Source organism: Dipodomys spectabilis, unplaced genomic scaffold, assembly GCF_019054845.1.
Source record: "Dipodomys spectabilis isolate Male_0828 unplaced genomic scaffold, ASM1905484v1 ptg000018l, whole genome shotgun sequence".
Taxonomy (NCBI): domain Eukaryota; kingdom Metazoa; phylum Chordata; class Mammalia; order Rodentia; family Heteromyidae; genus Dipodomys; species Dipodomys spectabilis.
The window spans coordinates 16602184-16629522 of record NW_024870695.1 but is presented as its reverse complement, the minus strand read 5'-3'; the positions used below and the strand labels follow the sequence as shown (position 1 = coordinate 16629522).

Genomic DNA, 27339 nt, shown 5'->3' with positions numbered 1-27339 from the left:
GAAGATAAAGTGTGAGCCATTTAAATTAGCAAACCAGTGCTCTCAGAACCACTGTATCTAACACAGCATAGCCATGGCTTGGGTAACTGCTGGTTTGTGAGTTCTGGGCCAGTAATCTACCTGTTCTGGTATTCACTGAACCCAGTTAGTAATTTTAAAAGAATTGTGTGTGTATGCTAATATTGGGACTTTATCTTGGTCTGTTACTCAGGGCTGGCATTCTACTACTTAAGCCATAGTCCCACTTCTGGCTTTTAGAGGGTTAGTTGGAGATTAGAGTCTCACAAACTTTCTTGTTCAGGCTGGCTTCGAACCACAGTCAGGTCTCTTGAATAGCCACGGTTACAGGCATAAACTACCAATACCTGGCTCAGTTTTTCTTTTTATTGACCTAAAAGTTGATGTTGGGAAACAAAACCTTCAACATTGTAGACTAGAGTACAACCACAAATACTCACTAAATGAGGAGAAAAATAACCATCTTCACTTCTGGACCAAAACACTTGGGTACTCTTACACTTAGTTCTTCCTGGCTACATGTTCAGCCATGCACTGAGAGGAGTGCTCAGTGAGAGGGGCTCTTCCTCTTGCCTCCCTCTGAAACATGCTGTCACCATCCCCAACATATCACAGCTCTTAATGTGTGTTCTGATCAGCTACACAAAGATCTTAAAAGTGCCTGCCTCTGAGGGTTGTGAGGATTGAGACTGGTAGCCAGATAGAGCAATGGCTATGAAACACCTTGTGGTGTTAGTGGAGGTCAGGGGCTCCCTCTTCTGGCAACTTGGAAATCTTGATGGGGGCAGCCTTTTATTCCCTAGCTGAACTGAGTTGAGCTGAAATGAAGCCAGTGTCTAGCTGATAGGGCAATTTTTGGTATCTACAAACCTCATTCTTGCTCCCACACCATGTAAGGTAGGTACACAGAACAAATTCTGAGGCAGCTAGGGATCTGAGAAAGGGAGAGAACATGCTAAACATTTTAGGGTTACCTCTCCCAGGTCCCAGGACAGTGACTAGGGCTCTAATCCCTGCTTTACAGATACATGTTCTGGTGGTAACTAGCAGACCATGTCTGATAGTCACTATTCTTGGGGATACCTCAAAGGTGGTACTGGGGTAGGAAGCAACCTGGCTCAGTGGCAGGGTCACAGTTCTTGAGAGGTTTTCCATTCCTTCTGATTCCTGGATAGATTGTAAACTGTTTCTGCATTTGCTTTTTTTTTTGTTGTTGTTAGTCATGGGGCCTGGGCACTGTCCCTGAGCTCTTTAGCTCAAGGGGAACACTCTACCATTTGAGCTACAGCGCCACTTCCGGTTTTCTAATGGTTTATTGGAGATAAGAGTCTCACTGGCTTTCTTGCCCAGGCTGGCTTTGAACGCGGATCCTCAGATCTCAGCTTCCTGAATAGCTAGGATTACAGGCATGAGCCACTGGCACCCAGCTTGCATTTGTTTTTCTATCAAAATAATACCAGTGAAAATCCCTAGGTGGCTGGGTGCTCAGGCCTATAATCCTAGCAACTCAGGAGGCTGACATGAGGACTGAAGTTTGAAGCTAGCCTAAGCAGAAAAACCCAGGAGACTCTTATCTCCAACTAACTAGCAAAATCTAGTAGAGCTATGGCTCATATGGTAGAGCTCCAGCCTTGAGCAAAAAAGCCAAGCAAGAGTGTAAAACCCACCAGGCGCCAGTGGCTCATGCCTGTAATCCTAGCTATTTAGGAGGCTAAGATCTGAGGATTGCAGTACAAAACTAAGCCCAGGCAGGAAAGTCTGTGAGACTCTTATCTCCAATAAACTATTCAGAAAAAGCCAAAAGTGGTAGTGTGGCTCAAGTGGTAGAGTCCTTATCTTGAGCAAAAGAAGCATAGGGATAGTGCCTAGGCCCTGAGTTCAAGCCCCAGTACCAGCATAAAAAAACCAACTCACAAAACTCCCATATAGCCCCAAGGAACAATGGTTCACGAACACTCAGGTAGAAAAACACAAGAGGCTCAGCTTAGAGAGATAGAGATATATTTCCTCTGTTGCATATTTCAGACTCCACACCACACTTCAGGCACAATGCGAACTCCAGGTTCTTCTGAGCGCCCTAACAGTCTTCCTATACTGCTTGTGAGGCTCACCTGTGCAGGGCATACCTAGGAGTACCTAGGAAACTGCATGTCTCAGTAGGCCCGGATGCCTTACCTTGTTCCTGGCATGGGGCAGGGTGGGCTGAAAAGCCTGTGAGCCAGCCCCACCCCGCTCTAGGGCCCCCTGGCTACCAGAGGAGAGGCTGTCCCATTAAAGCCCAGCTCTACATTGGCCCCCAAATGACTTGTTTCTAGGCCTGAGCCTGGCAGGGCACTTGTACCAGCAGAGCCACAGCCCTGAGCACCACAGGCCCAAGAGAGCAAGGCAGGCCCAGCCTTCCCAGAGCAGAGGCAGATGGGTGAAGTAGGCCCTCCTCCCTGCAGCCATGACCACCTTCCTGGGGGCTGCTCTGAGCCTTATTGCACATATTTTGTTTCTAGTTCCTCCCCCCACCCATTTTAAATAAAAAAACAAGTACAAATTAGGAGGGAGAGGAAGAGCTGGCGTGGAGCGCTGCTGGAGCATCCTCCTGGAGTTCCCACTGAAGCTCTGGTCCCTAGCAGAGCCATGAGCAGTAGTGAGTGTGCGCCCACTTTCCCTGCTGTGGGTGTGGCTCTTGATGGCTGAATGGGTATACTGCCTAGGCCTCTGGTTCTGGCTGTGGGAGAGGACATCCCTCCATTGTCTGTAAGGTGCAATTCCCCGGGTCCTCCGGGTGTGTTGGTTGGGGCCTGCTACCTGAGTCGCCCATCCGCTTTGACAGGCCCCAGTTCTGATTTGGGGTCAGGAGACAGAGAGCTCCAGCTGGTCAGTCTGCAGGGCTCCAGGGAAGGGCAGGAGGAGGGGCCCATGGCACATAGTCCCGCCACAGACCAGAAGCTACTCATTTCCCCATCTGTCCAGGTCTCGAGTGCAGGACCTGTGAGCTCTTTGTGCCGCCGGGCAGCCTCCTCCATAGGCTCTGGCTGAGGCAAGTTCAAGATGCCACTCAGCCCCTGGAAACTCTGTTCCATGTACTCGTTGTGGGGTGGTCCTGCATGCAGCCAGCTAGCATCATCTAGGGGTAGAGAGCAGGCAGTAAGTATCTCATGGAGGCTAGATTCCCAAAGTCAAAGCTGGAAACTCCAGTTCCTATCCCAACCCTACCACTACTATAGCCTATCTTGTGGTGTGACCTTGGGTTAATCAAAAAGACATCCTGTGTCTATAAAATGGTTAGTTATATAAAACAAAAGTAGCAATCTCTTAACTCCTAACTTTAGGATTAAGTCATAGGTTCAAGGCACTTTAAAAAAGATAACAGTATGGATCAGGGGGCATACACTTAAAATATTTGCTACTTGGGAGGTGGAGGGAGGACTGCAGTCTGAGGCCAAGTTAGTATCTGAAAGACAAAAGGACTGGGACATGGCTCATGTAGTAGAGCAATGAGGCTAATTTCCATCCCCAGCACTGCAAAAGAAGGGAGGGAGGGAGGGAGCGATGGAAGGAAGGAATAAAGGAAGGAAGGAACAGAAGGAAGGAGGGAGGGAGGGAAGAAAGCTTCCTTCCCACTCTGCCACACTGTAGGGTCCTAGCATGCTAGGGATAGAAGACAAAGGCCCCAGTCCTCGCTCTTCTCTGAGATTGGGGGGTCTTCTCCTTGATAAATGCCATTCTGTTACACTTCTGACTCTAGATCCTTACCTTTCCTGAGAGGTAGTTTTCGGTTGAAAGTCAAGGGCAGCACGAGGAAGCGGGTCTCACTCAGAGGTTCCCAGAACTGAAGCAGCCGAACGGTCCAGGCTCCTGGCCGCAGGGGCCGGCTCAGAGGGGGCTTGTATTGTGTGACCTCAGTGTCTGCATCTACCGTGATGTCATATGATGTGGCCACTACATAGGTTGGGTCAATCCAGACCACTGTAGCTGTGAGGTTGGGGCCCCGCGCCCAGCGCTGCATGGCTACAGGCTCATCCAGTGGTCCCAGAAGCCCCCCAAAGTTCCGGAAAAGACGTTCTTTGGGGTCCCACTCAGTGCCAACCTGTAGGGAAGGAAGCAGTTGGGCAAGAGCCTGGAAGAAATATTCTCTCTACTCTGATGCAGGCTACTCACTGCCTCCTTCTGGGCCTCACTTTCCCCAGCTACAAATGAAAGAGGGTCAGACTAGAAGTTGAATCTCTCTCCTATTCTCTCTGCAGTACTGATGCCCAGAATAGGGCAGACAATCCCATCATGAAGCCAAAGCTTTTGGGGAAGAGACCCCCACCCTCAACCTTTATAGCCCAATGCCCAAGTCTCTAGAATCCTTGTAGATTATAAGTTTGGGCTTATAATGGACCTGAAAAATCCCCTCCCTACTCACTGAACATCCTCTGGGTCCTCAATCTGGGAGGACGTCTCAGTGTACACATGCAAGGATGACATGGGCATGTGCCACTCCTGGGTAGGAAGAACACAGTGGACCCGCACATAAAGGTGGGACAAAGTCCTTACCCTTCCCTTGGTGTCTGTCCCTCTCTTCCCACTTCCTGCATCTTGCTAGGGGTCAGAAGAAAGCAAAGGGGAAAGACCTGTCCCACCTCCAAACTCTGCAGCCGGCTGGCCTGGTCACTGCGCCCCAACAGCTTCAGTGACCCCTGGGGCATCACCCACATCTCAAGCGTCTCTGCTGGCCCCTGGGCTGAGGGCTGCACGGCCTGCGTCACCAGGTAGCCCTGGAAATGGTCGTCATAGAAATACAGGTGCACACTGGACGGCAAACCCCTGGGCTCAAACCTAAGAAGGTTCCAGCAGGGAGAAAGGGAGATGCCATCAGCACACCTGATTCAGCCTGGAGTCCCAGGGAGGGGGCACTGCGAGTCCCATCCCCAGGCACTTCCTGACCCCAGATCTTACACTCTACATCACCTCTGTGCCTGGCTTTTGCCTTTTTGTTCCTATTACTATTAGTTGCCATAGCAGTGGTATTTCTTGCATTTTTCTCTATCTCAGACTGGGGATTCCTATGGGATGGGGGCTGTCTTGTCCTGATTTGCCTCCCCATAAGGGGACTTCTGTGTCAGAAGGATGTCTTACCTGCAGAGTATGGTAGCCTGTGGGGGTGCAACTGTGGCAGCATGGCGCAGGCTGAGGCGTACGAAGGCTGTATAAGCAGTCAGCATGACGTCACTAAGCCCACTGGGGCCATCGGCCATGTCATAGATGTTCTCCCAGTAGGCCTTAAGGGCTGGGGTGCCAGGTGGGTAGCTGCCATACAGGTGGAAGTCCAAGATTTCCAGGACTTCTTGATTCACCGTTGACTCAAACTTCCGAGCAAAGAAGGTGGGTCTGGAGACTTGCTGGAGAGGGAAAGGAAAGGGTGTGTGTGTGTGTGTATGTGTGAAAGGGTCTGGAGGCAGGACAAGTGTCTGGGCCTGAGCTCTCGGCAGGGCCTGCACTCAGCCTCCCAGGGATTCTCCAGCTATTGCCATAGTCCCAGCCCCCAGTGTGCTCCAGGCAGATGCCCATCCTGCCTTTTTCTTTTTTTGGTAATGGTAGTGGTACTGGGGCTTACTCAGGGCCTTGTGCTTGGTAGTGGGTACTTTACTGAGGTGGCCCCTGCCCCATCCTGCTCATGAGGAAAGCTGGGCTGGAGAGGCTTGGGAAAAACACCTGTAGCCGGAGGAAGTCCTGTGGCTTGAAGTCGTTGGGAGAGCAGCCACACCAGTCCACAATGTGCTTGTACTGGCACTTGCAGCCCAGCTTGCGGTTCCAGTTGGTGACACGCAGGTTGTTATCCACGAGACTCTCACAGGCTGGGCTATTCTCCAGCACCGTGTGGAAGAAGGACTGAAAGGGACAGGAGAGGGTGATGAGCCACGGACGACACACACACTCACAGACACACAGACACAGACACACACACACACACACACACACACACGGCTTTCATACCTGCCCAGTCACCCACCTCAGCTGGGAGCAGTGTGTATGTGTAGAACTGGCGTAGCTGGGCCACAAGTGGATCATCTGTGTACACCACGTACTCCACAAAGCTGCGTGTCAGCACGAACCAGTCGGAGCCACCATCCACCACAATGCCCGCCGGGATCTGCCGCTCGCCCAGGCGCCACATGTGAGAGTCACACTCATGGAATAGCCGGTCCAGGCCCTGCTTCTTGATGAATCTGTGGGTGGCAGAGGAGGATCCAGGCTCTCACTGACAGGGCAATTACTACTCCATCTGTGATGGGTAATGACAAGCCCTGGGCCTCTTTCCTCACTTCCCTCACCTGGAGTTGTCCCGACCGTGTGACTTGAGGAAATTCTTGTCCCGGTTCTTAGACAGGAATGCTACCAACTCTTCATTGGTCCTGATGAGGGAAGAGGTGTTCAGGGCAGCTTCTCAGTCATTGACCCAGAGTAGACTCCTGTTAGCACACTTTCACCTCTGCCCCTTGGACATGCCTTACTTGCTGAGAGCTCTCCAGACGTCATGTGCCCTTAGCTGGTGCTCAGGCTTGGTGGCACCTGAGAGCCCCAAGGAAGACTTGATCCTTCCTCCACTCCTTCTGTCTGCCTCAGCACCCCAGGTATGGGCCGTTGGGCCCTCCGCCCTGCCCCCATCTCTTACCGTGCCCAATCCATGGCTCATCCTTTACCAGCCCTGCACTGACACATAGCTGGGACCAAGAGGGCTGTGTGAATCCCAGAATGAGGCTTAGGGGAGGAAAAAGAGCCCATTAGGGCCCTCTAAACCCACGTTCCAGATGAAGCCCCACTCCCACCCAGAGGGTTCAGAGCCCCATCCCCACACCTGGTTGGGTAGTCAGTGGCACTGAGGTTGATGAAGAAGTCCCAGGCCCAGCCAGGTACCTCCAGCAGGTCCTGCATGCTCCGCAGGTACATCCTCAGAAGGCTGGCCCCACCCCAGATGGTGACCATGCGCCAAGGTGTCACCCGCACGTTATCGTACTGTTTGGCCAGCTCTACAACTTCGCGGTGCAGGTAGTCGGAGCGCTATGGAAGAGGGGATACTCACCATACATAGCCAGGCCCCAGGTTATAATTCCCCATCCCAGCCCAGGAAGCAGAGACAGCAAATACAGGGCTTGGCGTCTAACGGGTCATGCCACCTGATGCTCCACCATCCTGAGTCTTAATTTCCCTGGGTCTAGGATACCAGTGCCAGATGAGAGAGACCTTGGCTACTGTGACCTTCAGAGTCATCCCACATCCCCTTGGCTTTTCCCACCAACAGTACCTTGTCCACATGGATATAAAAGAAGTGCTGCTTATGATAGACGGCCTTGAGGAGGCGCTTCAGCTGGCGGATGGCACGGCCATGAACGACCAGCATATAGGCGATGCGTACAGGGGGGCCCTCCACAGGCTGCTGGGCACGGATCTCTTCCCACTGGATGCCAGGACTCATCTTCCCTGAGAGGATGAACAGGAGCAATCGTGAGGCCCACCTGAGACCACAGAGCAGGGGTGCGATGGGAGGAGGGCGGCCTGACTTCCAATAACAGCAGCCCAGGGTTGGAGCCTTGAGTCCCAGATCCCTCTCTGCAATTTCATTCACTTAATACCAGCTTAGGCAACAAGGTGGACCACAAGGATGAGGAAAATGAGGGTAAAGATCTGCACCATTCCATCTCCCACCTCCACACCCAGGAAGAACTTGGGTTCCCTTGTCCCTCACCAGCCAGCTGGCAGTGCCGGGGCACAGCCTTGGGCATGAGGTTCCCAGCCTGGTGCAGGCACACCACATTGGCGATCTCCTGCTGACATTGCTTGGTGCTGGCCCGGGCCAGTGCAGACAGTGCATCCTTGCCCACGATCTCACACTTAGGGGTGAAGCCATTGTCCGTGGGCTGGGGAGCACCCTCCACGCTCCCTGTATCTCCATGTGGTGGGAAGCCAGCAGCCAGTGCCTCTCCAGCTGCTGCTCCACTCAGGTTCTGGCGGCCTGGGGCCTCTGGGGGCGGGGCAGGTGGGATTCGCCGGCTGGCTCTGTGCCGAGTGGTTACTGCCCGTACCACCTTGGCAACAGGTACACCTGGGCTCTCAGCGCGGCCCCGCCAACGTCCATGCCTTCTGCCTGCACTGCCCCGGCGCCCTGCAGAACTGTCTGTGTCCTTGGAGCCCTCTCCAGGGTCCAGTGGCCGTGGCTTCCTCTGCCTTCCTTTCTGTAATAGATACACAGACAAAGATCATGGGGCAGTTGCTCACTTCCTTTTTGGCCCAGGGGCACCCTCCGACCTAGATGCTTCTTCCCACCCTTCAACTGAATGAAGTCCTGCTTGCCTGAGAACTCTGTGCAAATAGTACTGCCCCTGAATCAGATAGTGGCATGGCCTCAGCCCTCCCTGCATCACCCCACTGCACCCACATACCCCATAAGCTCTCAGATCATACCACACTGAACTTTTTTATTATCTTTTTTTTTGAGGGTGGTGGTGGCAGTCCTGGGGCTTGAACTCAGGCCTAGGCACTGTCCCTGAGCTTCTTTAGCTCAAGGCAAGCACTCTACAACTTGAGCCACAGCACCACTTCTGGCATTTTCTGTTTATGTGGTACTGAGGAATCGAACCCAGGGCTTCATGCATGCTCGGCAAACACTCTACCACTAAGCCACATTCTCAGTCCCACACTGAACTTTTTTATGCTCTGGATTCACAAAATGCTTTTTCCTTCAGCAGAGTTAAGCCATGAGCACCCACCCATATTCCAAGAGAAAGGTGCAGAGACCCTAAAGAAAACAGAGATGCCTCTACCGAGACCCACTCATTCCACCAGACACATTACATTCTCCTTCTCCTCCTCCTTTTTGGTGCCTGCTCCAGCTGTTCTTCCAGTCTTTTCTCAACACAGCCATTAGTGTTCCTGTTACAATTTAAGTCCCACCCTACTATTCCTCTGCTCTAAACTGCTGTAGCTTCCCCTCTTAAGACCAGGCTACCACCAGGTGCAGGTGGCTCACACCTGAAATCCTAGCTACTCAGGAAGCTAAGATCTGAGGACTGTAGTTTGAAGCCAGCCTGGGCAGAAAAGTCTGTGAAACTCTTCTCTCCAATTAACCACCAAAAAGACACAAGTACAGCTGTGGCTCAAGAGGTAGGGTGCTAGCCTTGAGCAAAAAAACCCTCAGGGACAGCATCCAGGCCCTGAGTTCAAGCCCAGGATTGGCAAAAAGAAAAAAAAAAAAGAGAAAAGAAAAAGAAAAAACTGAGCTGCCCCTTCCAGTATCTTCCATGGACCCCTTGGCCTCATTCTCCTCCAGTCACAATGGCCCGCTTGGTGTCCCTCCATCTCCCCTGGTGCTTCTGGCTCTAGCTTGACACTGGCTGTGCCCTAGGTCTGGAACATCATTGATTTCTTGCGTCCTTCAATTCTCTGCTCAGATGGCAGCTTCTCAGTAAGGCCTGCCCTGGGCACTGTATTTAAAACTCTAGCCCTCTTTAATCCTCTGCTTTATCTTCCCCCACAGGAATAGGACAATACTTTCTACCATCCTACTGTTTGTATTGTTATTCTCAGTCTGTCTCTCATGCCATAACAGACTCTACAAGAGCAGTGATTTTTGGCTGTTTTGTTGGCTGGCATATTCGAAATGCTCAGGAGAGAGAGTATCAGAGAATTATACAATCAGTATTGGTTGAAAGAATGCATGCAGGACTGGAGGCATGACTCAAGCGGTAGAGCACCAACTGCAAGCAAGAAAGGTGATAGAGCTTAAGGCCGTGAGTTCAAGCATTAGCACACATGCATGCACGTGCATACACACACACACCATCACCACCACCACCACCACCAACAAAACTTATTATTACTGGGAAGGGAGGGAGTCAAATCTAGAGCCCAAAGTAAGTTCTTCCCACCCCTTACCTCCCTAAGACTTTCTCTTCAGTCCCCCACTAGAACTTAGCAGGGACATGACAGCCACCTTCAGGACAGAGCCCTACCCCAATAACCTGGCATCCAGACCCTCTGTGCCTGGCACCTACCCATCCCTCTAATATCTTGAGAGGAATCCTGTGAGAGCTAAGTGTCCATCCTTATCTGGGAGACAGATACCTGTTCTATACCTACATAGGGGAGGGCACCCTAGGCTGGGCAGGCCCCTGGGAAAGGGAGGGCAATTCCATTGAGCTGGGTATTCGTGGCTTCTAACCTGGCCCTATAGCAAGCAGAGAAAGCCAGGCTCAAGCTTACATAGATAGAGATGACGGAGAGGTGTGGGTTCTTGGGGTCAAAGCCAGTTTCAGCAAGTCAGGAAGCTGGTCAGGAGGGCAGGGCAGGAGGGCACTGAGCCAGGCTGGCTGTGGTGGGGGACAGGATGTGGGAGGAGGCGGGCATGTTGGTGCCCTGCACTGCAGCAGGGAGCTGGCTGACCCTGAGAAGGACAATCCCAGAGGAGGCCCAGGACGAGAAGGCAGCAGTGAAGAATGAGCAAGTCCCACCCATCCTTCCCAGTCATGTCCATAGAGAGCCCCAGCAGGGCCGGAGGCTTATGTCCCTAGAGCAGCTGCCCTGAGTAGCTTCTGGGGTCAGAATCCCCTCTGATTACTGAGGTAAGCACTGGTCCTTCGCCTGATGTATTCTGGCCTCAGCCCCTCCCTACCCACTTATGCCCCAGCAAGGAGGCATTAAAAGTGTTACACCACTTCAGAATACTGAGAACCTCTGAAATCTTTCTCTGAGACACAGAGATAGTGGACAAAGAAATGCTATACTCTGCCCCACTCCCCTTCCCCCACCTCACAAACTACCTTTAAAACAGCAATGAGAGATGGTTTATGAAAGCTTTGAAAACTATCAAGGGGCTCTTTGGAGGCTAGTGATAATCCCAGGTACTTGCTTTCACCTCTCCACAAGCAGCAGAGTGCTGGCCGTAAATGTAAGCTAGGTCCCACTGTGCACTCTCCCCACTGCACTTAGAGTAAAATCCAAGCCCTGCACTATGCTCCCTTTGCCCATGCAGAATGGAACCATCTTTGGGGAAATGCCCCACCCTCCTATCCATTCCTCAGCCAGTTCTCCTTAGGGCCTTCTTCCCAAACTCCCCTTTGCATCTCTTCCTGCAGGAGGCCATTTCCCATCTCCTGATCTAAACTGGCCTCCTTGTTATTCTGGTGGGTTTCCTCTTCACTGTCTCTCCCAATAGACTGTCTTTCCACAAGGGCCAGGACCTCATCCATTCTTTACTTCTCTGCCCTCAGTATTACCACACTGTCTGGTACAAACAGGGCTTAATAAATATTTGTTGACTGAATGAATGTTCAGTGCTGAGACAATAAGAGTTATGTATTTGACAGCTTAGCCTGTGCCAAGAACTCCTGCAAGTGCTCACAGGCAGAAGCTTTTCTACTTGTCTTTTTAATCATCCAAGAAGAAGGTATACCCAGTCAGGTGCCAGTGGCTCACATTTTTAATCTTAGCTACTCAGGAGGCTGAGATTTGAGGACTGTGGTTTGAAGCCAGCCTGGACAAGATTTGCAATTAACCACCAATAAGTCAAAGTGAAGCTGTGGCTCAAGTGGTAGAGCACTAGCCTTGAGTTGAAAAAACTAAGGGACAGTGCCCAAGTTCTGAGTTCAAGGCCCAACCTGGCACATTTAAAAAAAAAGGCACATGTAGAGGGTGATCCTGCTTCAACCCTTGCCCTCCTAAGCGCAACACTATAAGGCCTTGCAAAATCCCCAATCTGGTGAGGGGTCCAAGCTCCAGTGGCTACCAGAACTGCACAATCTTTTGGTCACTGGGGATCTTTTCCTATCCTGGTCCAGGATTCCTTTCACCTCAGCTTGAAAGCCTGAGGAGCAGGTGGGCCTGGGGTAGGCATCCCTGCCCCCTCTGCTGCCTGAGTTTTCAGGCTGTGGATGGGGCAGCAGAGACTCAGTCCACTGATGTAGCACAGGGCCTTTCTAACAGGCTTGAGTGCTCTGACATGCTGCCCCCCACCCCCCCATCCACAAGGGTCTGAAGGCTGCCTAAGTGCCTCTTCAGCCCATTCCATCTTAGATATCCAGTCTTTTCAGAGAACTCGGGGCTGAAACTCTCCTCCTCACTGCTCCACACAAAACAAGCTTCTTCCCTTCAGAAGTCACAGAGACCAGCCACCTCCACAGCCATCCTCAGCTTCTTTAGGGTCTTAAACCCTCAGTTCCCAGGGTCTCACATGACTCTTTCCTGCTTCCCTCACCACACCAGCCTCTTGCTTCTCCTCCATAGCAAGGGTAGCTCCAGGGTCCCTTGGCTTTCACCCTGCCAGGTAGAGAAGCCCAGGAAGACATGCCAAGCAAGCCTCTGGCCCAGAGCCCTGGAGGCTCTGAGAGCGGGCATTTGAGAGCGGGGAAGCCCTGATTTCTGCCACAACTTTGGAATATGGTTTGGCCCAACCTCTGCACCTTCCAGGATGGACTCTGACCCCACTGGACCCTTCCTATTCACACGAGGGATCCTGTGACTGGATTTGCAGCTGAAACGGCACCAGTCAAGTGAGAAAGACCCTGGGGGGGGGGGGGGGGGCGGCTGGGGCTCTGCTAAAGCAGCTGCTGCTGTCCCCATTTCCTTCGAGCCATCTACCACACTTCTAAATATCCCAGGCCCAACTCATCAGCTACTTCCCCTCCCGAAGACCTGCTCAGGTTCTTCCAACCCAAGGCTGAGAAAGCCACACCTTGAGGACATGCCTGCTTTCTCCCTCAGGGTCACTATTCCCACTGTTCCCGGGTATGCACTTTGTCATAGGCCCTAACTCCACCCCTGACTTCCACTTCCCCACCGGTCGCTGCCTCTCAGGTGCAGCTGGGCACCGATGCTCCGGGTCCCTGGGCCCCACTCCTCCGCCCACGGCGCACACCGCCCCCGCCCCCTCCCAACTTCAGAAAGTTTGGCCTGGGGCTCCCCGCCTCGCAGCAGGCTTGGGCCTGGCCCCACCTTCCAGACCTAATCCCCGCGCCTGACCTTCATGGCTCCCCCGACCGGAGACCACCCCACCACGACCCACTCCTCCCGCCTGGGCTCCCAGTCTGCCCGCCGCCCAGGCCTCCGGGTCACGCACCGCCTCCGTGCCCAGCCTGCCAGGCCAGCCTGGGAAGGAAGAGCCAGGGGCCGGATGCCGGGCTCGCGGCGTCTCTGCCTGCGCCCCTCACGCTCGAGGCCGGTGCCCCACGAGCCTGGCCGGGGCCGCCTGCAGCCCCAACAGGACCCTTCGCACCCCCGCGCCCGGCCTGCCCGCCTGCCCGCCCGGCCGTCGGAGCACCTCGCCCGGCTCGTCCTCCTCCAGGCCGCTGAAGCTCCACACCACCAGGCCCTGAAGCAGCAGGATGGCCAGCGCGGTGGCGATCGCCAGCTTGTAGCGCCGCACCAGCTTCTGCACCCGCGCGCTCGCCACCATCTTCCTGCCCCGGACGCGGGGCGCGCGCCCAGCCCTGCAACCCGGCCACGGGCGTGCGCACGGGCGCGGGGCGGAGACTCCCGCCCTCCCCGCCTAGGGAGGCGGGGCGGGCGCACGCCGGGGCGGGGCGCGGGGCGGGGCCGGAGCACGGCGACTTCCAGGCTGCGGCGGGGACCTGGGAGGCTAAGCCTGTGGTCCCGCATGCTACCCGCGGGTGGCCGCGCGCAGTTCTTCCACTCTCGCCTCCGCGGCCAGGTCTGCACTGGGGCGAGCCTTCCACGTCTCCGTGCGTGCCCCCGTGTGAGCTCACCTCCTTCGGGGCAGCCAGTGCGTGGGACTGGGGCGCGGAGGGTCTGCAGCCCCGCCGCTCTCTTCGTCGGGTGCCTCCGGGGCGGGAGGGAACTCAGCCCTGCCCGCCGGGGAGCTCCCCTTCCTAGGATCACGGAGAATGCCGGAGCGCCCTAAAACGCCAGTTAGAGAGGCTGCGTGAATGACACAGGGCCCTGCTTTAAATCCCGCAGGCCGCATCTCAGGGCAAAGTATAACCAACCCCTTGACGGCCTCGGCGGCCCTTCCCCAAGAAGGGAAGGTGCTCTGTCCCTCCCCTGCAGCCTCTATCATAGTTGAGCTTCTCAAACCCCAGCGTGCGTCAGAATCACCTGGAGAACTAATGTAGCTGAGCGCTGGTCCCTGCCCTTAGCAGTTTCCGTTTTCTTAGGTCGAGGATGGAACCTGAGAATTCGAATTTTCAACAAGTCCTGGGACATAGTGATGCTGCAGGTCCGGCACCACACTTGGAGAAGCACTAGCCCTTGGCATAGGGTGGTGTTCTCTCCATCCAGACCTAGCAGCTGCGCCCCTCCCCCACACCCCATCACCTGCATCTTCACCTGGGCATTTCCAGCGCTGGAGACTTGAACATCTGCTTGTGATTTCCTTGGCATCATACTGAATTCGTCTTTCTCTCTATCCTCTCCTAGGACTCTAGAAAGAACTAGGGGATCCTAACTTTCTGCCTACTCAGCTGACCCTAACACTTCCTCAGAGTCTGATGATGTTCAAGGACTAAATACCTGTGGCCTCCCCGAACCTAGAGGTAAAGTAGTGCAAAATGGATATATATGGTGAAACTGAGATAAAAGATTTACAAATTGTGTGTGTGTGTGTGTGTGTGTGTGTGTGTGTGTGTGTGTGTTCAGACATGCGCACATATGCACATGCACTGAGACAAGTTTGAACTCAAGGCCTAGGCACTTTTTCTTTCAGTGGTGCTCCACTACTTGAACTACAGCTCCACTTCTGGAGGTTTTGGTGGCTAATTCTAGTTGGAGATAGAAGTCTCGTGGACGTTCCTGCCCTAGCTGGCTTTTCACTGCAATCCTCAGATCTCAGCCTTATGATTAACTAGGATTACAGGTTCAAGCCACTTAACACCAGGCAATTTGTAATTTTATTAATTTTTTTTTTAAAGAAGAGTTTCTTGTGGGCTGGGAATGTGGCTTAGTGGTAGAGTGCTTGCTTAGCCTGCTTCATGAAGCCCTGGGATCAGTTTCTCAGTACCACATAAACAGAAAAAGCCAGAAGTGGTGCTGTGGCTCAAGTGGTAGAGTGCTAGCCTTGAGCACTTAAAAAAGCAGCTCAGGGACAGTGGTCAGGCCCTGAGTTCAAGCCCTAAGAATGGCCCAAACAAAAAACAAAACAAAACAAAAGGACAGAAGGGTCTCTCAATACTTACTTGGTGAAGGACTTGTAACTGGGCTGAGCATAGCAGTCATATTTGAGGCATTTTTATAAAACTTCCTTTATTCCTCTCCTGTACCTGGGCATCTGTAATCAGTCCATTCCTCAACATTAGTTCAATAGGAGAATGGTAAACAATGTTTCAAATGATAGTCAGGCTACTTAAGAGAGCCTACACTTCAAGGATTTGGGAAAACATCAGTTGACATGCCAGCAATTGATATGTTAATTAAATATCGATCTTGTGTACTCATTAAATCCGAGCCCCAAGGGACCTCTACCTGCCAAGGTAGTTCTCCCCCAACAAGGAAAATGGCTTTGTTTCCCCTTTATTAAAAAAATAGCATATAACCACTATATAACATTTAAACATAAAAGTATAAAGACAAAAGCAAAGGTTACCTGCAGTCCCCACCTCCCCCACGGTTATCTCTTCTCCTCATCTCTTATGTACACATAATTTTGCGTGGGTGTGTATGGGGGCGGGTCACAGCTCAAGCACTGTTTTTGTGTTTTGTTTTTTGTTTTTGCCAATCCTGGGGCTTGAACTTGGGGCCTGGGCACTGTCCCTGAACCTCTTTGTGCTCAAGGCCAGTAGTGCCTCTACCACTTGAGCCACAGTGCCACTTCCAGTGTTTTCTGAGTAAGAGTCTCATGGACTTTTCTCCCCAGCCCCTCTTTGCTAGCTTCAAGCTGTGATCCTCAGATCTCCACCTCCTGAGTAGCTAGGATTGATTACAGACAGGTATGAACCTTGGGCACCAACAACAAATTTATTTACTTTGTGTGTGTGTGTGCGTACATTAGTAGTGAGTCTCGAAATCTGGGCCTGAAGCTCTAGCTTGGCTTTTTTGCTCATGGCTGGCATTTTACCACTTGAATCATATGTGCCTCTGGTCCCAGCTTGTTTTTGTTGGTTAATTGGAGCTAAGAGTCTCTCAGGTTTATCTGGCTGCGCTGGCTTTGAACTATTATAGATGTCCAGGGTCAGCCTGGTTTTTTTGTGTGTTTGTTGTTTTCATTCCAAAACTTGGACTCAAACTCAGTACCTGATGCTTTGCTCATTGGCTGACACTCTACCTACTGCCTCCAACCCTTCCTCCTCCTCCTCTTCCTCCTTTTCTTCTTCTTCTCCTCCTTCTTCTCCTTCTTCTTTCTTTCTTTCTTTTTTTTTTTTTTGGGTCCGGTCGTGGGCCTGAACTCTGAGCCTGGGCGCTGTCCCTCAGCTCTTCAGCTCAAGGCTAGCGCTCTACCACTTGAGCCACAATGCCACTTCCCGCTTTTTTTTTTTTTTTGCTTATGTGGTGCTGAGGAATCGAACCCAGGGCCTCATGCATGCAAGGCAAACACTCTACCACTGAGCCACCTTCCCAGCCCCCATAGTGCTCATTTCTTCTTCTTCTTCTTCTTCTTCTGCTTCTGCTTCTATACAAAAGTATGTCTAAATATTTCTCTCTGTCTTTTTCACTCACACAGATTTTTATTCTTGGAGGGAGTCATTTAATTATTTTATTTTGGGGATGCCATTAATTTTTAAAAGTTGGGTCATATTATATATATGTTTCTGCATCTTACTTTCTTCTTTTAATGTAAGTACATGTAGAAATACAATGGAAGTTCCTGTAAGGGAACAAGTCTCACTCATTCAGAGTGTGTGTGTGTGTGCACGCACGTGCATGTATGCATTTCTGAGGATCCAATAAAGGGCTTTCCATATGCTTTACTATACCCCTGAGTTACACTGTCAGTCCTAACTCATTCTTTTAAATGGCCACATAATATTCTACTCCCGCCTTGAATGGGTGTTCACTAAGTTTCCAGGTCTTGCCACCGCCTATAATAAACATGCCTTTGTGCCTATCCTGATGATGGATGTTTTTATTTCTTTGGTGGTTTTTCTGAGAATGGGGTTATTGGGGAAAAGGGATTTAAAAAAAATTTAATAGATACTATCAGATTGCTTCTCCAAAATGCCATCTCACACACACACACACACACACACACACACACACAGAAGGATTTAAACTCAGCTTTGCCTCTGCTAGGCAGACCCCCTACCACTTGAGCCATACCACTAACCCATTTTTTATTTTGTTATTTCTGAGATAATACCTTACTTTCTCCCCTGGACCAGCCTGGAGTTTGATCCTTGTGTTTTAGCTGAGCTGACAGGCACACACCACCATGCCCTGGTTTTTCTGTAGAGTTGGGTCTCTAGGATTTTTTTGCTGGTAGGTGTGAGCCAGAATGCCCTGTGATACTCACATTTCTGTCAAGGGTGTGTGAGGTTTTTATTTTTCTGCATCCCCAGCAGCAGCAGGTGTGATTCTGTTTGTAAATTTGGTAATCTCATAGGTGAGAAGTGACCTCATTGTTTTTTAATTTGCAGTTCTCTGCTGGGCACTGTGTGCTAATTGGTTTATTGACTGGATTTGCTCTTTCCTAGAACTACCTCTCCACAATTAATTTGTTGCTATTAAATTGTCTTTTCTTATCAATTGTAATCTTTTAAATCTAAAGTTTAAAGTTCCTTTGAACTTACCATTGTACTTTGGCTTTTTAAGACTACTCTAAAAAAAACTTTTTTTTTTTTTCCAGTCGTGGGGTTTGAACTCAGGGTCTGGGCACTGTCGCTGAGCTTCTTTTGCTCAAGGCTAGTACTCTACCACCTGAGCCACAGTGCCATTTCTAGCATTTTCTGTTTATGTGGAACTGAGGAATTGAACCCAGGGCTTCATACGCACTGTAGGCAAGCACTCTACAACTAAGCCACATTCCCAGCCACTAAATTTTTGTTTTTGTTTTTGTATGTTGTGGGGCTTAAACTCTGGGCCTGGGCACTGTCCCTGAGCCCTTCAGCTCAAGGCTAGCACTCTACCACATGAGCCACAGCATCACTTCCGGTTTTCTGGTGGTTAATTGGAGATAAGAGTTTCATGGACTTTCCTGTCTAGGCTGGCTTTGAATCTCAATCCTCAGATCTCAGCCTCCTAAGTAGCTAAGATTACAGGCGTGAGCCACTGGCACTGGGTGACAAATCCTTTTTCTTTTCTTTTCTTTTTTTGCCAGTGGTGGGGCCTGAACTCTGGACCTGGGCACTGTCCCTCAGCTCTTCAGCTCAAGGAGAATGCTCTACCACTAGAGCCACAATGCCACTTCCAGCGTTTTCTGCATATGTGGTTCTGAGGAATTGAACTTAAGGCCTCATGCATGCAAAGCAAGCACTCTACCACTGAGCCACCTTCCCAGCTCCAACAACACCTTTTTTCATGTGAAGGAATTATCCTATTTCTTAGTTACCAGCAATCACACATGTGTATATGTATGTATGTTGCTGGGGTTGAACCCAGGGCCCTGCACATGCCAGGCAAGCACTCTACTGCTGATCTACATCAACAGCTTTTCCTCCCTATTACCCCCCTTTTTTTTTCAATAATGTGGTTTCATATTAGGGCCTCACATTTGCTTGGCTGGCACTCTACCACTTGAGCCACACTTCTAGTTTTGTTTTTGCTGGTTAACTGGAAAGAGAATCTCTTGTACTTTTCTGTTTAAAGTTGGTTTGAACCTCAGTCCTCTGATCTCAGCCTCCTGAGTATCTAGGATTACAAGTATGAGCTACACCACCCAACTCCAACCTGACTTTGTGCTAGTTAACTGGAAATGGGGGTCTCTTGGACTTTCCTGCTTAGACTTGATTTGAACCTCAGTCTTTGGACCTCAGGCTGTTTATCTAGGATTACAGGTGGGAGACACTGGTGCCTGGCTGTTACTATAGTTCTATATTGTCTGCTCATAGTCCTTTTACTTTTTTCTCCTTTCCTTTCCTCTGTTGAACTGGTAAAATATTACATTTCTCAAAAGTACCAGGACTGGCACAATTTCTTTAATGCCCTCTGTTTAATATTGTCTCATAGTTGAATCCCCTTCTCCTCACCCCATTGTGAGAGGTGTTCTTATCCTGAGATCTGGGGAGGGCTAAAGACACTAGACTTGATGGTAAGCATATGAGATTTAAGAAGTGTATTAGTTCCAAATGCTCACTGCCTCCGGGGCATGACACCATGTACCACACACGAAGCAGAGCCACACTGCATTGCACTTGAGAAGAGAGTGAAGAAGCCAGTACAAAAGGATGGTGTTCCCACAGGAAGTTGCGAGGGGCCCATTTGAATAGTTTCTCAGGCTTCAGGCCAGCAGGGAATCCAAGCCTTTGGCCCATGAATAAGCAGGATGGATGCCTGGTCCCTTAATACAGAGGCTACTTACCAGGGAAACTTCTCTAGAGAAGCAGAATCCTCACTCTGCTGGAGGAGAGCTTGAAGGCCTTTCAGTTGCACTCTGTCAATATTTAGCACTGGGCCAGGAGCTGGGTATGGTGATCAAAGCACTTGGGAGGAAGAGGCTGGAGGATTACAAGTTTAAGGCCATCCTAAGGTACATAGTAACTCCCTTTCTTAAACATACACACACACACACACAAAATCATGCACTGGGAGCTCATACTTATAACCCTAGCTATGCAGGGGGCTGATATCTGAAGATTGCAGTTCAAAGCCACCCCAAGGAAGAAAATTTCATGAGACTTTTCTCCAATAAATTAGCAAAGAGCCAAAAGTAGATCTGTGGTTCAAGTGGTAGAGTACTAGCCTTGAACTCAGGGACAGCACCCAGGCCCTGAGTTCAAGCCCCAGGACTGGCACAAAAAAAAACAAACAAGCAAAACCAAATCAACCAAAGACTGGTACTGAGTTTTAGGCTTTTCACACTGTTGATTTGATTTTTAATATCATGTAGACTTTTTTTTGTCATCCTCAGTTTTAAAAGATATTCCCAGGAGATTGCAAGGAGGGACCAACAATTCCAATTCTTTCAAGAATACAGGAAGGGCCGGGCGCTGGTGGCTCACGCCTGTAATCCTAGCTACTCAGGAGGCTGAGATCTGAGGATCACGGTTCAAAGCCAGCCCGGGCAGGAAAGACTGTGAGACTCCTATCTCCAATAAACCACCAGAAAACCGGAAGTGGCGCTGTAGCTCAAGTGGTAGAGTGCTCGCCTTGAGCTGAAGAGCTGAAGGACAGCGCCCAGGCCCAGAGTTCAAGCCCCACGACTGACAAAAAAAAAAAAAAAAAAGAATACAGGAAGGAGGCTGGGAAGGTGGCTCAGTGGTGGAGCGCTTGCCTTGCATGCATGAGGCCCTGGGTTCGATTCCTCAGCACCATATAAGCAAAAACAAAAAAAAGCCGGAAGTGGCTCTGTGGTTCAAGTGGTAGAGCCCTAGCCTTGAGCTGAAGAGCTGAGGGACAGTGCCCAGGCCCAGAGTTCAGGCCCCACGACTGGACTCCCCTCCAAAAAAAAAAAAAAAAAGAATACAGGAAGAAAATGGCTGCTGGTGGCTCATGCCTATAATCCTAGGTACTCAGAAAGCTGAGAACTGAGGATTGTGGTTTGAAGCCAGCCTGGACAGGAAAGTCCATGAGACTCTTATCTCCAGTAAACTACTCAGAAAAAGCCTGAAGTATCGCTGTGGCTCAAATGTTAGAGTGCTAGCCTTGAGTAAAAAGAAGCTCAAGCATAGAACCCAAGCCTCGAGTTCAAGTCCCAGGACTGGCAAAATACATACATACATACATACATACATACATACAGGAGGTGTATTCTCCTAAACCTTAAGCAGGTGCTTCAAAATGGATTTTTTTTTCATTCTTAAGTTTTTTTTTTTTTTGAGACAGAATATCACTATGTCGCCTGGCTGACCTCAAACTCTCTATTCTCAGGCCTCAGATTTTCAAGTGCCTGGATTATAGGAGTGTTTCACCACCCTCTAGCTCATTCTTGAGGTTTTGGCGTTTTTTGTTTTTTTTTTTTTTTTTTTCATTCTTGCATCTAATTTTTCCCCTTGTTTTCTAGCTTGCCTCTTCAAGTGATTTAGAGTATTCAGGAGGGATTAATTTTTAAGCAACTTCCACACCTGAGGTTTCTTGTTGTCTTCATACATGAATAACAATATGGCTTCTCAAGTTTTTTCTAGATTGGTGTATGTGGAACTGCAGCCACAACCTAGTCTATTTAATGAATTGGGACTGAATTTTAAAACATAACATGGTACAGACAAGAGTAGAAAATACTAGCATGCACCCTGTGTAGTCAGGACACGTCCTGCATCGTGAATATCTAAAGATGCTTGGAAAAGGGACATTTTGTTTCTTTTATGTTCTCTATCCTTCTTAGAAAATATATAAATAGGCTATAGAGAAAAGTATTTCTAAGGATGAGTCAGGATAAAAATAAAATTGACAGGCCGGGCGCTGGTGGCTCACGCCTGTAATCCTAGCTACTCAGGAGGCTGAGATCTGAGGATCGCGGTTCAAAGCCAGTCCGGGCAAGAGAAACCGTGAGACTCCTATCTCCAATAAACCACCAGAAAACCGGAAGTGGCGCTGTAGCTCAAGTGGTAGAGCGCTCGTCTTGAGCTGAAGAGCTGAGGGACAGCGCCCAGGCCCAGAGTTCAAGCCCCACGACTGACAAAAAAAAATAAAATAAAATTGACATTTACTTCTTTGGATATTTGTGAGAAATCTGAGCTCATTTTAATTTAGGTTCTTTGTTATTTTGTTCTCACTAGCCTATAAGAACCTTATTTATCACTTCCTCCCTAACTTAAACCTGTTTTAAAATTATAAAATAAAGCCAGACTCTGGTGCTTACTCCTGTAATCCTAGCTACTCAGGAGCCTGAAATCTGAGGATTGAAGTTCAAAGCCAGCCTGGGCAGAAAAGTTCCTGTGAAACTCTTATCTCCAATTAACCACTAGAAAACCACAGGTGGTATTGTGGCTCAAAGTGGTAGAGTGCTAACCTTGAGTGAAAAAGCCTAGAGACAGTGCCCAGGCCCTGAATTCAAGCCCCACGACTGACCAAAAGACAAACAAAAACAAACAAAAAACCCACCCAGCACAATAAGAACAAAGGATATAAAGAGAAAAGTAAAATATCTCTCCTACTTCAGTAATCTGTTCCATGTGTTTTGGGTGTGTGTCTGTGCGCTAGAATTTCTTTTCTTAGCTGGGTTCTGGTGGCTCATGCCTGTAATCCTAGATACTCAGGAGGCTGAGATCTGAAGATCATGGTTTGAAGCCAGCCCAGGCAGGAAAGTCTGTGAGACTCTTATGTCCAGTTAACTACCAGAAAACTGGAAGTGGCACTGTGGCTCAAGTGGTGGAGCCTTGAGCTGAAGAGCTCAGGGATAGTGCTCAGGCCCAGAGTTCAAGCCCCACAACTGACCCCCCCACCAAAAAAAATTTTTTTTTCTTTTCTTTTGCAATGCTGGGAATTGAACTCAGGGGCTTATACACTCTATACAAATACTTTACTACTCAGCTATATTCCTAGCTCCTGGATTTGTTTTTATTTTTTCCTGGGGCTTAAACTTAGGGCCTGGGCACTATCTCTGAGCCTCTTTGTGCTCAAGGCTAGCACTCTACCACTTGAACCATGGCACCACTTTGGCTTTTTCTGAGTAGTTTATTGGAGATAAGAGTCTTATGGGGACTTTTCTGCCCAGGCTGGCTTTGAACTGTGATCATCAGATCTCAGCTTCCTGAGCTAGGATTACTGGTGTGAGCCACTGGCACCCAGTCGCTCCTGGAATTTTTTTTAGTAATTCAGATGGCACATGATATCTGAGGACAATAAAGTAGGCTGAAGTGGCAAGGAAGGATTCTGTGGCTCTTGCTGATGTGCTCAGTGACAGTATGAGAGGTAATAATGGCAGAGAAGCCAGGCAGGAAAGGTCCTGGGGGAGTGTCCCAGGACATAGTCAGTCCTGCAGCTGGAGTCATCTGAGTGTGGTGCAATCTGGGAATAGAAAGAGGGCTGGACGGGGAGGGGCTGCAGGCTGATGCACAAGAGTGAGTTGTGGGAAATGAGGGAGGAGTGGCGTGTGGACTCATCCTATAATCAGGGCAGTTTCTCTGGCCTTGGTGTCTGCCTGGGGAGGTCCAGGGTGGTCCTGGGTTTCCTCCTTGCTGTGTGGCATGTTGAAGCAGGATAGATAGGATGAGGTAACATGAGGGGAGTTAGAAAAATTTTAAATTATAAAAGAAGCCAGATTCAGGAGCTGTGACAACTGGAGCAGCAAGGAATTAAATGTATGACCTGCAATGCCCTTCTTTTCTTCAGCTGCTATGTGACTTGGAATCTCCCTAGATGACTAATTAGGAATGCCCACAAAGGTGATATCCATTGTCTCCAGGCTTTGAGTACCAGACCTCCCCTCAACCTATTGTCTCCATACTTGGGGACTTAGCAAGATTGGTTAAAGGTTGCCCAGGTGAAGCATTACTTATCTAGGAAAAGTTTAACCTGGATTTCCCAGCTTCGTCTAGAGGGCATAAATACACCTGAGTTGAGGACTGCCATTTTGAGATTCTTTGCTCCTACCTCTTGCACGCCAACGAGTGATCCTCTTTCTATGTATTCCTGCCTTGCTAAACAAATTCTTACTGACTTTGTCCATGAGTTTCCTTTTTTGTGAAACCCCTCCAGGTGTTTTTCAGAGTAGATTCCAAGAGCCTTTGAGTCAAGTGGGAACCGTGAAATTAAATAGAGGACTCCCTCATTCTCTTAACTAGGATTTCTCCTCACCCCAAATGTGTGTGTAAATGTGTGTGTGTGTGTGTGTGTGTGTGTGTGTATACACCTTGTTGGATTTCAGAGGCCTTGCAGGCCAAGACCATGTTCAAAGAGAAGCAGTGGAAATGTTTTCTCTATCTTGTGTTTTCCCTCCTACTTTGAGTAGTAAGGACTTGATCATGTACTATCATGATGAATTCCAGCAAGGGCCTGAGCCAGTGCCAGGGATGAGGAGGATCTCCCATAGGATGCTGGGAAGGACCACAGTTGAGTAGTCAGTGGGTGAGGAAGCAGGGGACATAAGGCTGGCCTGAGAAAGTATGTCTTCATTCCACAATGAGTCCCAAGAGCGCTTGAGAAGGTGAGACTTCCTGGAGTTGGATGGAATGGGAATTGGAGCCTTTGGGACTTATGCACATGTGGTAGACCAGGCTGGAGGGATGGTAGGGCATGATGGAAACATAGCAACCATCAGTGGCCTCATGAGGCCAGGTTTCCCAGCTGACCCTGGCCCGTAGTAGTGCTGGGCTGGGGTCTACATATATCTGAGATGATTTATGTAAGGCCTGGGATTTGTACGCTATAGTAGAAAGCATGATGATTTCCTTTACTCAACTTAAAAAAATACTACAAACTATTCAGGCATAGGTGGCTGTCATTCTAGCTACTCAAGAGGTTGAGGTCCGAACATTGAAAGTCAGAAGCCAGCTCAGGCAAATGCAAGAATACCTCTAATTAACCAGCCAAAAAGCTGGAAGTAGTAGCTGGCTCAAGTAGTAGAGTGCCAGCCTTGAGTAAAAAAAGCCAAGCAAGGTCTAAGGGCCCTGTGTTCAAGCTCTAGTACTGGCATACAAAAATAAATAAGCCAGGCACCAGTAGCTCACATCTGTAATCCTAGCTATGCAGGAAGCTGAGATCTGAGGATTGTGGGTGGTTCAAAGCCAACTGGGGCAGGAAAATCTGTTAGACTCATTTCCAAGTAAGCACTCAAAAAACTGAAAGTGTGTTGGAGACACAGACGCACATGACCCCGCCTAAGGATTCGTGTGCTGTGTGAGGTTTATGTATGCTGGTGAACAAGGAGAATGCTCCTTCATAACCCTGGCAAAGGTTGGGGTACCCAGCTGCAGCTGGAGACTGCTGGAATGAGGAAGCTCTTTCTGGGCAAAGGTCTGGATGCCTGGCCACGACCTTGGTGGAGGACTTAGGGAAAGTGCCCTTCGTGCTCCTCCAAATAATTCTGTAGAACAATGCCTCAGGATTCCTTTCCTGGTTCTTAATGGAGCCCACCTGCACCTTGCTTTCTCCTTATTATCTTCTATCACAAGGAACTGCTCCACCTTTGTTGACAACTTTTCCTGCTCATTGATTAAAGGTTGTTAATTTTTACTGTCGCATTCCCCAAAAACTTTCTGTCCTATGATTGCCCCATGACTACAGATTTACTTTCTATGCCCCTATACTGTATGAAAGCATATGATTTTTTTTTTCATTCTCAGTCGTGGGGCTTGAACTCTGGGCTTGGGCGCTATCCCTGTGCTCTTCAGCTCAAGGAGAGCGCTTGAGCCACAGCACCACTTCTGGTTTTCTAGTGGTTTATTGGAGATAAGAGTCTCTCGGAGACTTTCCTGCCCGGGCTGGCTTTGAACCATGATCCTCAGATCTCAGCCTCCTGAGTAGCTAGGATTACAGGTGTGAGCCATCTGCACCCAGCTAGCATATGATGTTTTAATAAACTTTGTCTATACCCACATGGTATGGTCCCTTTCTGCCTACCAGATGTGCTTTCCCAGGTCACTGATGAGGAATCAGCCACAGAAATGGTAGAGTGCTAGCCTTGAAGAAAAAAAAAAAGCTACAGAACTCAGTCCTCTCAGGAATTGCTACCAACTGTTGTGGTCACAAAGTATATAATGGTGACTAAAATGAACACCGCTCCCTTTGTCATGGAGCCAATATTAGTACATGCGTGTAAGAGCAACACATACACACAGTCAAGCAAGGAACACACGTCCAGGAAGAGGAGTATGTGAGAGAGAAGGCAGAAGGGGAGGGGAGGGTGGAGCTGGAGTCCCCCACTCCAGCCTGAGGAACGGGTAGGACCTTCACGGAGATGGATGCAAGCTGAAGCTGAAGACCAGGCATACCCCTGTACCTCTGAGTCCAGTGATGGGGTCTGGAGTTGTTGAAGGGTTCTTTTTCTGCTTCTCTAACTCCAGGTCTCCATAGATGGGGTTGCTTTCTTGGCCTAAGGGCTCTGGCAGTACCAGTGGGGACCAGCTGGCCCATAGCATTGGAGAACAGTCATGCTGGGCCCCTCTCTGAGAAGCAAGTGGCAGCAACCATCTAGGAAGGAGGCTGAGGTGAGGAGGCTGCCTTTGGGCACCAGAGGCTCTGTGCTGACACTGGGAGATGGCTGCTGAGTAACCTCAGGTGCTGCCTGGCTTTGTGGCTTAGGCATTAATGATAACACAGTTTGTTTACTTTCTGAGGCTGTTGAAGCCAAGGCCAGGGAACTGAGAGATGTGAGTGCCCCTTCAGCCAATCAGCCTTCTTTAAACACTTATTAAGTGGAGAGAGAGAGAAGCAGATGTTTAATAAAAACTGTATAGGGGCTGGGAATGTGGCTTTAGTGGTAGAGTGCTTGCCTAGCATGCATGAAGCCCTGGTTTCAATTCCTCAGTACCACATCAACAGAAAAAAGCCGGAACTGGCTCTGTGGCTCAAGTGGTGGAGTGCTAGTCTTGAGCAAAAGCAACTCAGCAACAGTGCCCAGGCCCTGAGTTCAAGCCCTAGGATTGGCAAAAAACAAAACAAAAAGAACAAAACTATATGATCTCCAATGTTAGACAGCAAGAGAAAGAGAGAGAGAGAGAGAGAGACAGGCGCTAGTACCTCATGCCTGTAATCCTAGCTACTCAGGAGACCGAGATCTGAGGATGATAGTTCAAAGCCAGCCCAGGCAGGAAAGTCCATGAGACTCTTATCTCCAATTAACCACCAGAAAACAGGAAGTGGCGCTGTGGCTCAAGTGGTAGAGCACTTGCCTTGAGCTGAAGAGCTCAGGGACGGCCCCCAGGCCCAGATTCTAAGCCCCACAACCAACAAAAAGAAAAAAAAGAGCTTTATTGCATGTATTTGTTACATGTTCTTTTCTGAACCAGATGACTTATTGGGAAGCATATTAAAATGTTTAAATATTAGGCAACAAAATAAATCTCTCCTTCTGGGAGAGCAGTCTTTCCCTTGTGTGCTGTGGTTTCACAATTTCAGCTGACTGCAGCTGCCCACCGCGGGGTGCTTGTCAGTCTCAGGCTGGGTGAAGTCATGCCAGGCCTGAGGCTGCACTGTGATTCACGTGTTTACTGTGAAAATGGTCAACCAAAGTCCTGTAAGGCTGGTGAGAAGTATTTTTAAATTCCCACCTGAGGGCCTTGCCAGGCTGGCAGGAGTAGGAATAATTGGTATTATGCCCCTTGTGTTTGGATGCACAGGTGAAGACCAGAGTTACTTTGGCACCGCCTG

General features: G+C 49.7%; 1 protein-coding gene across 1 annotated transcript; it reads right to left on the bottom strand.

Moving 5' to 3' along the window:
* Positions 1–1997: 1997 nt before the first annotated feature.
* Xylt2 (xylosyltransferase 2) lies at positions 1998–13526 on the bottom strand. Its single transcript, XM_042673973.1, has 11 exons — positions 13307–13526; positions 7742–8228; positions 7301–7476; positions 6854–7056; positions 6330–6410; positions 6008–6224; positions 5710–5886; positions 5134–5396; positions 4638–4833; positions 3766–4099; positions 1998–3136 (listed from the first exon to the last, which is right to left on the bottom strand). The coding sequence occupies exons 1-11, from the start codon at positions 13439–13441 to the stop codon at positions 2814–2816; spliced, it is 2592 nt and encodes an 863-aa protein (XP_042529907.1). The 5' UTR covers positions 13442–13526; the 3' UTR covers positions 1998–2813.
* Positions 13527–27339: the final 13813 nt, after the last annotated feature.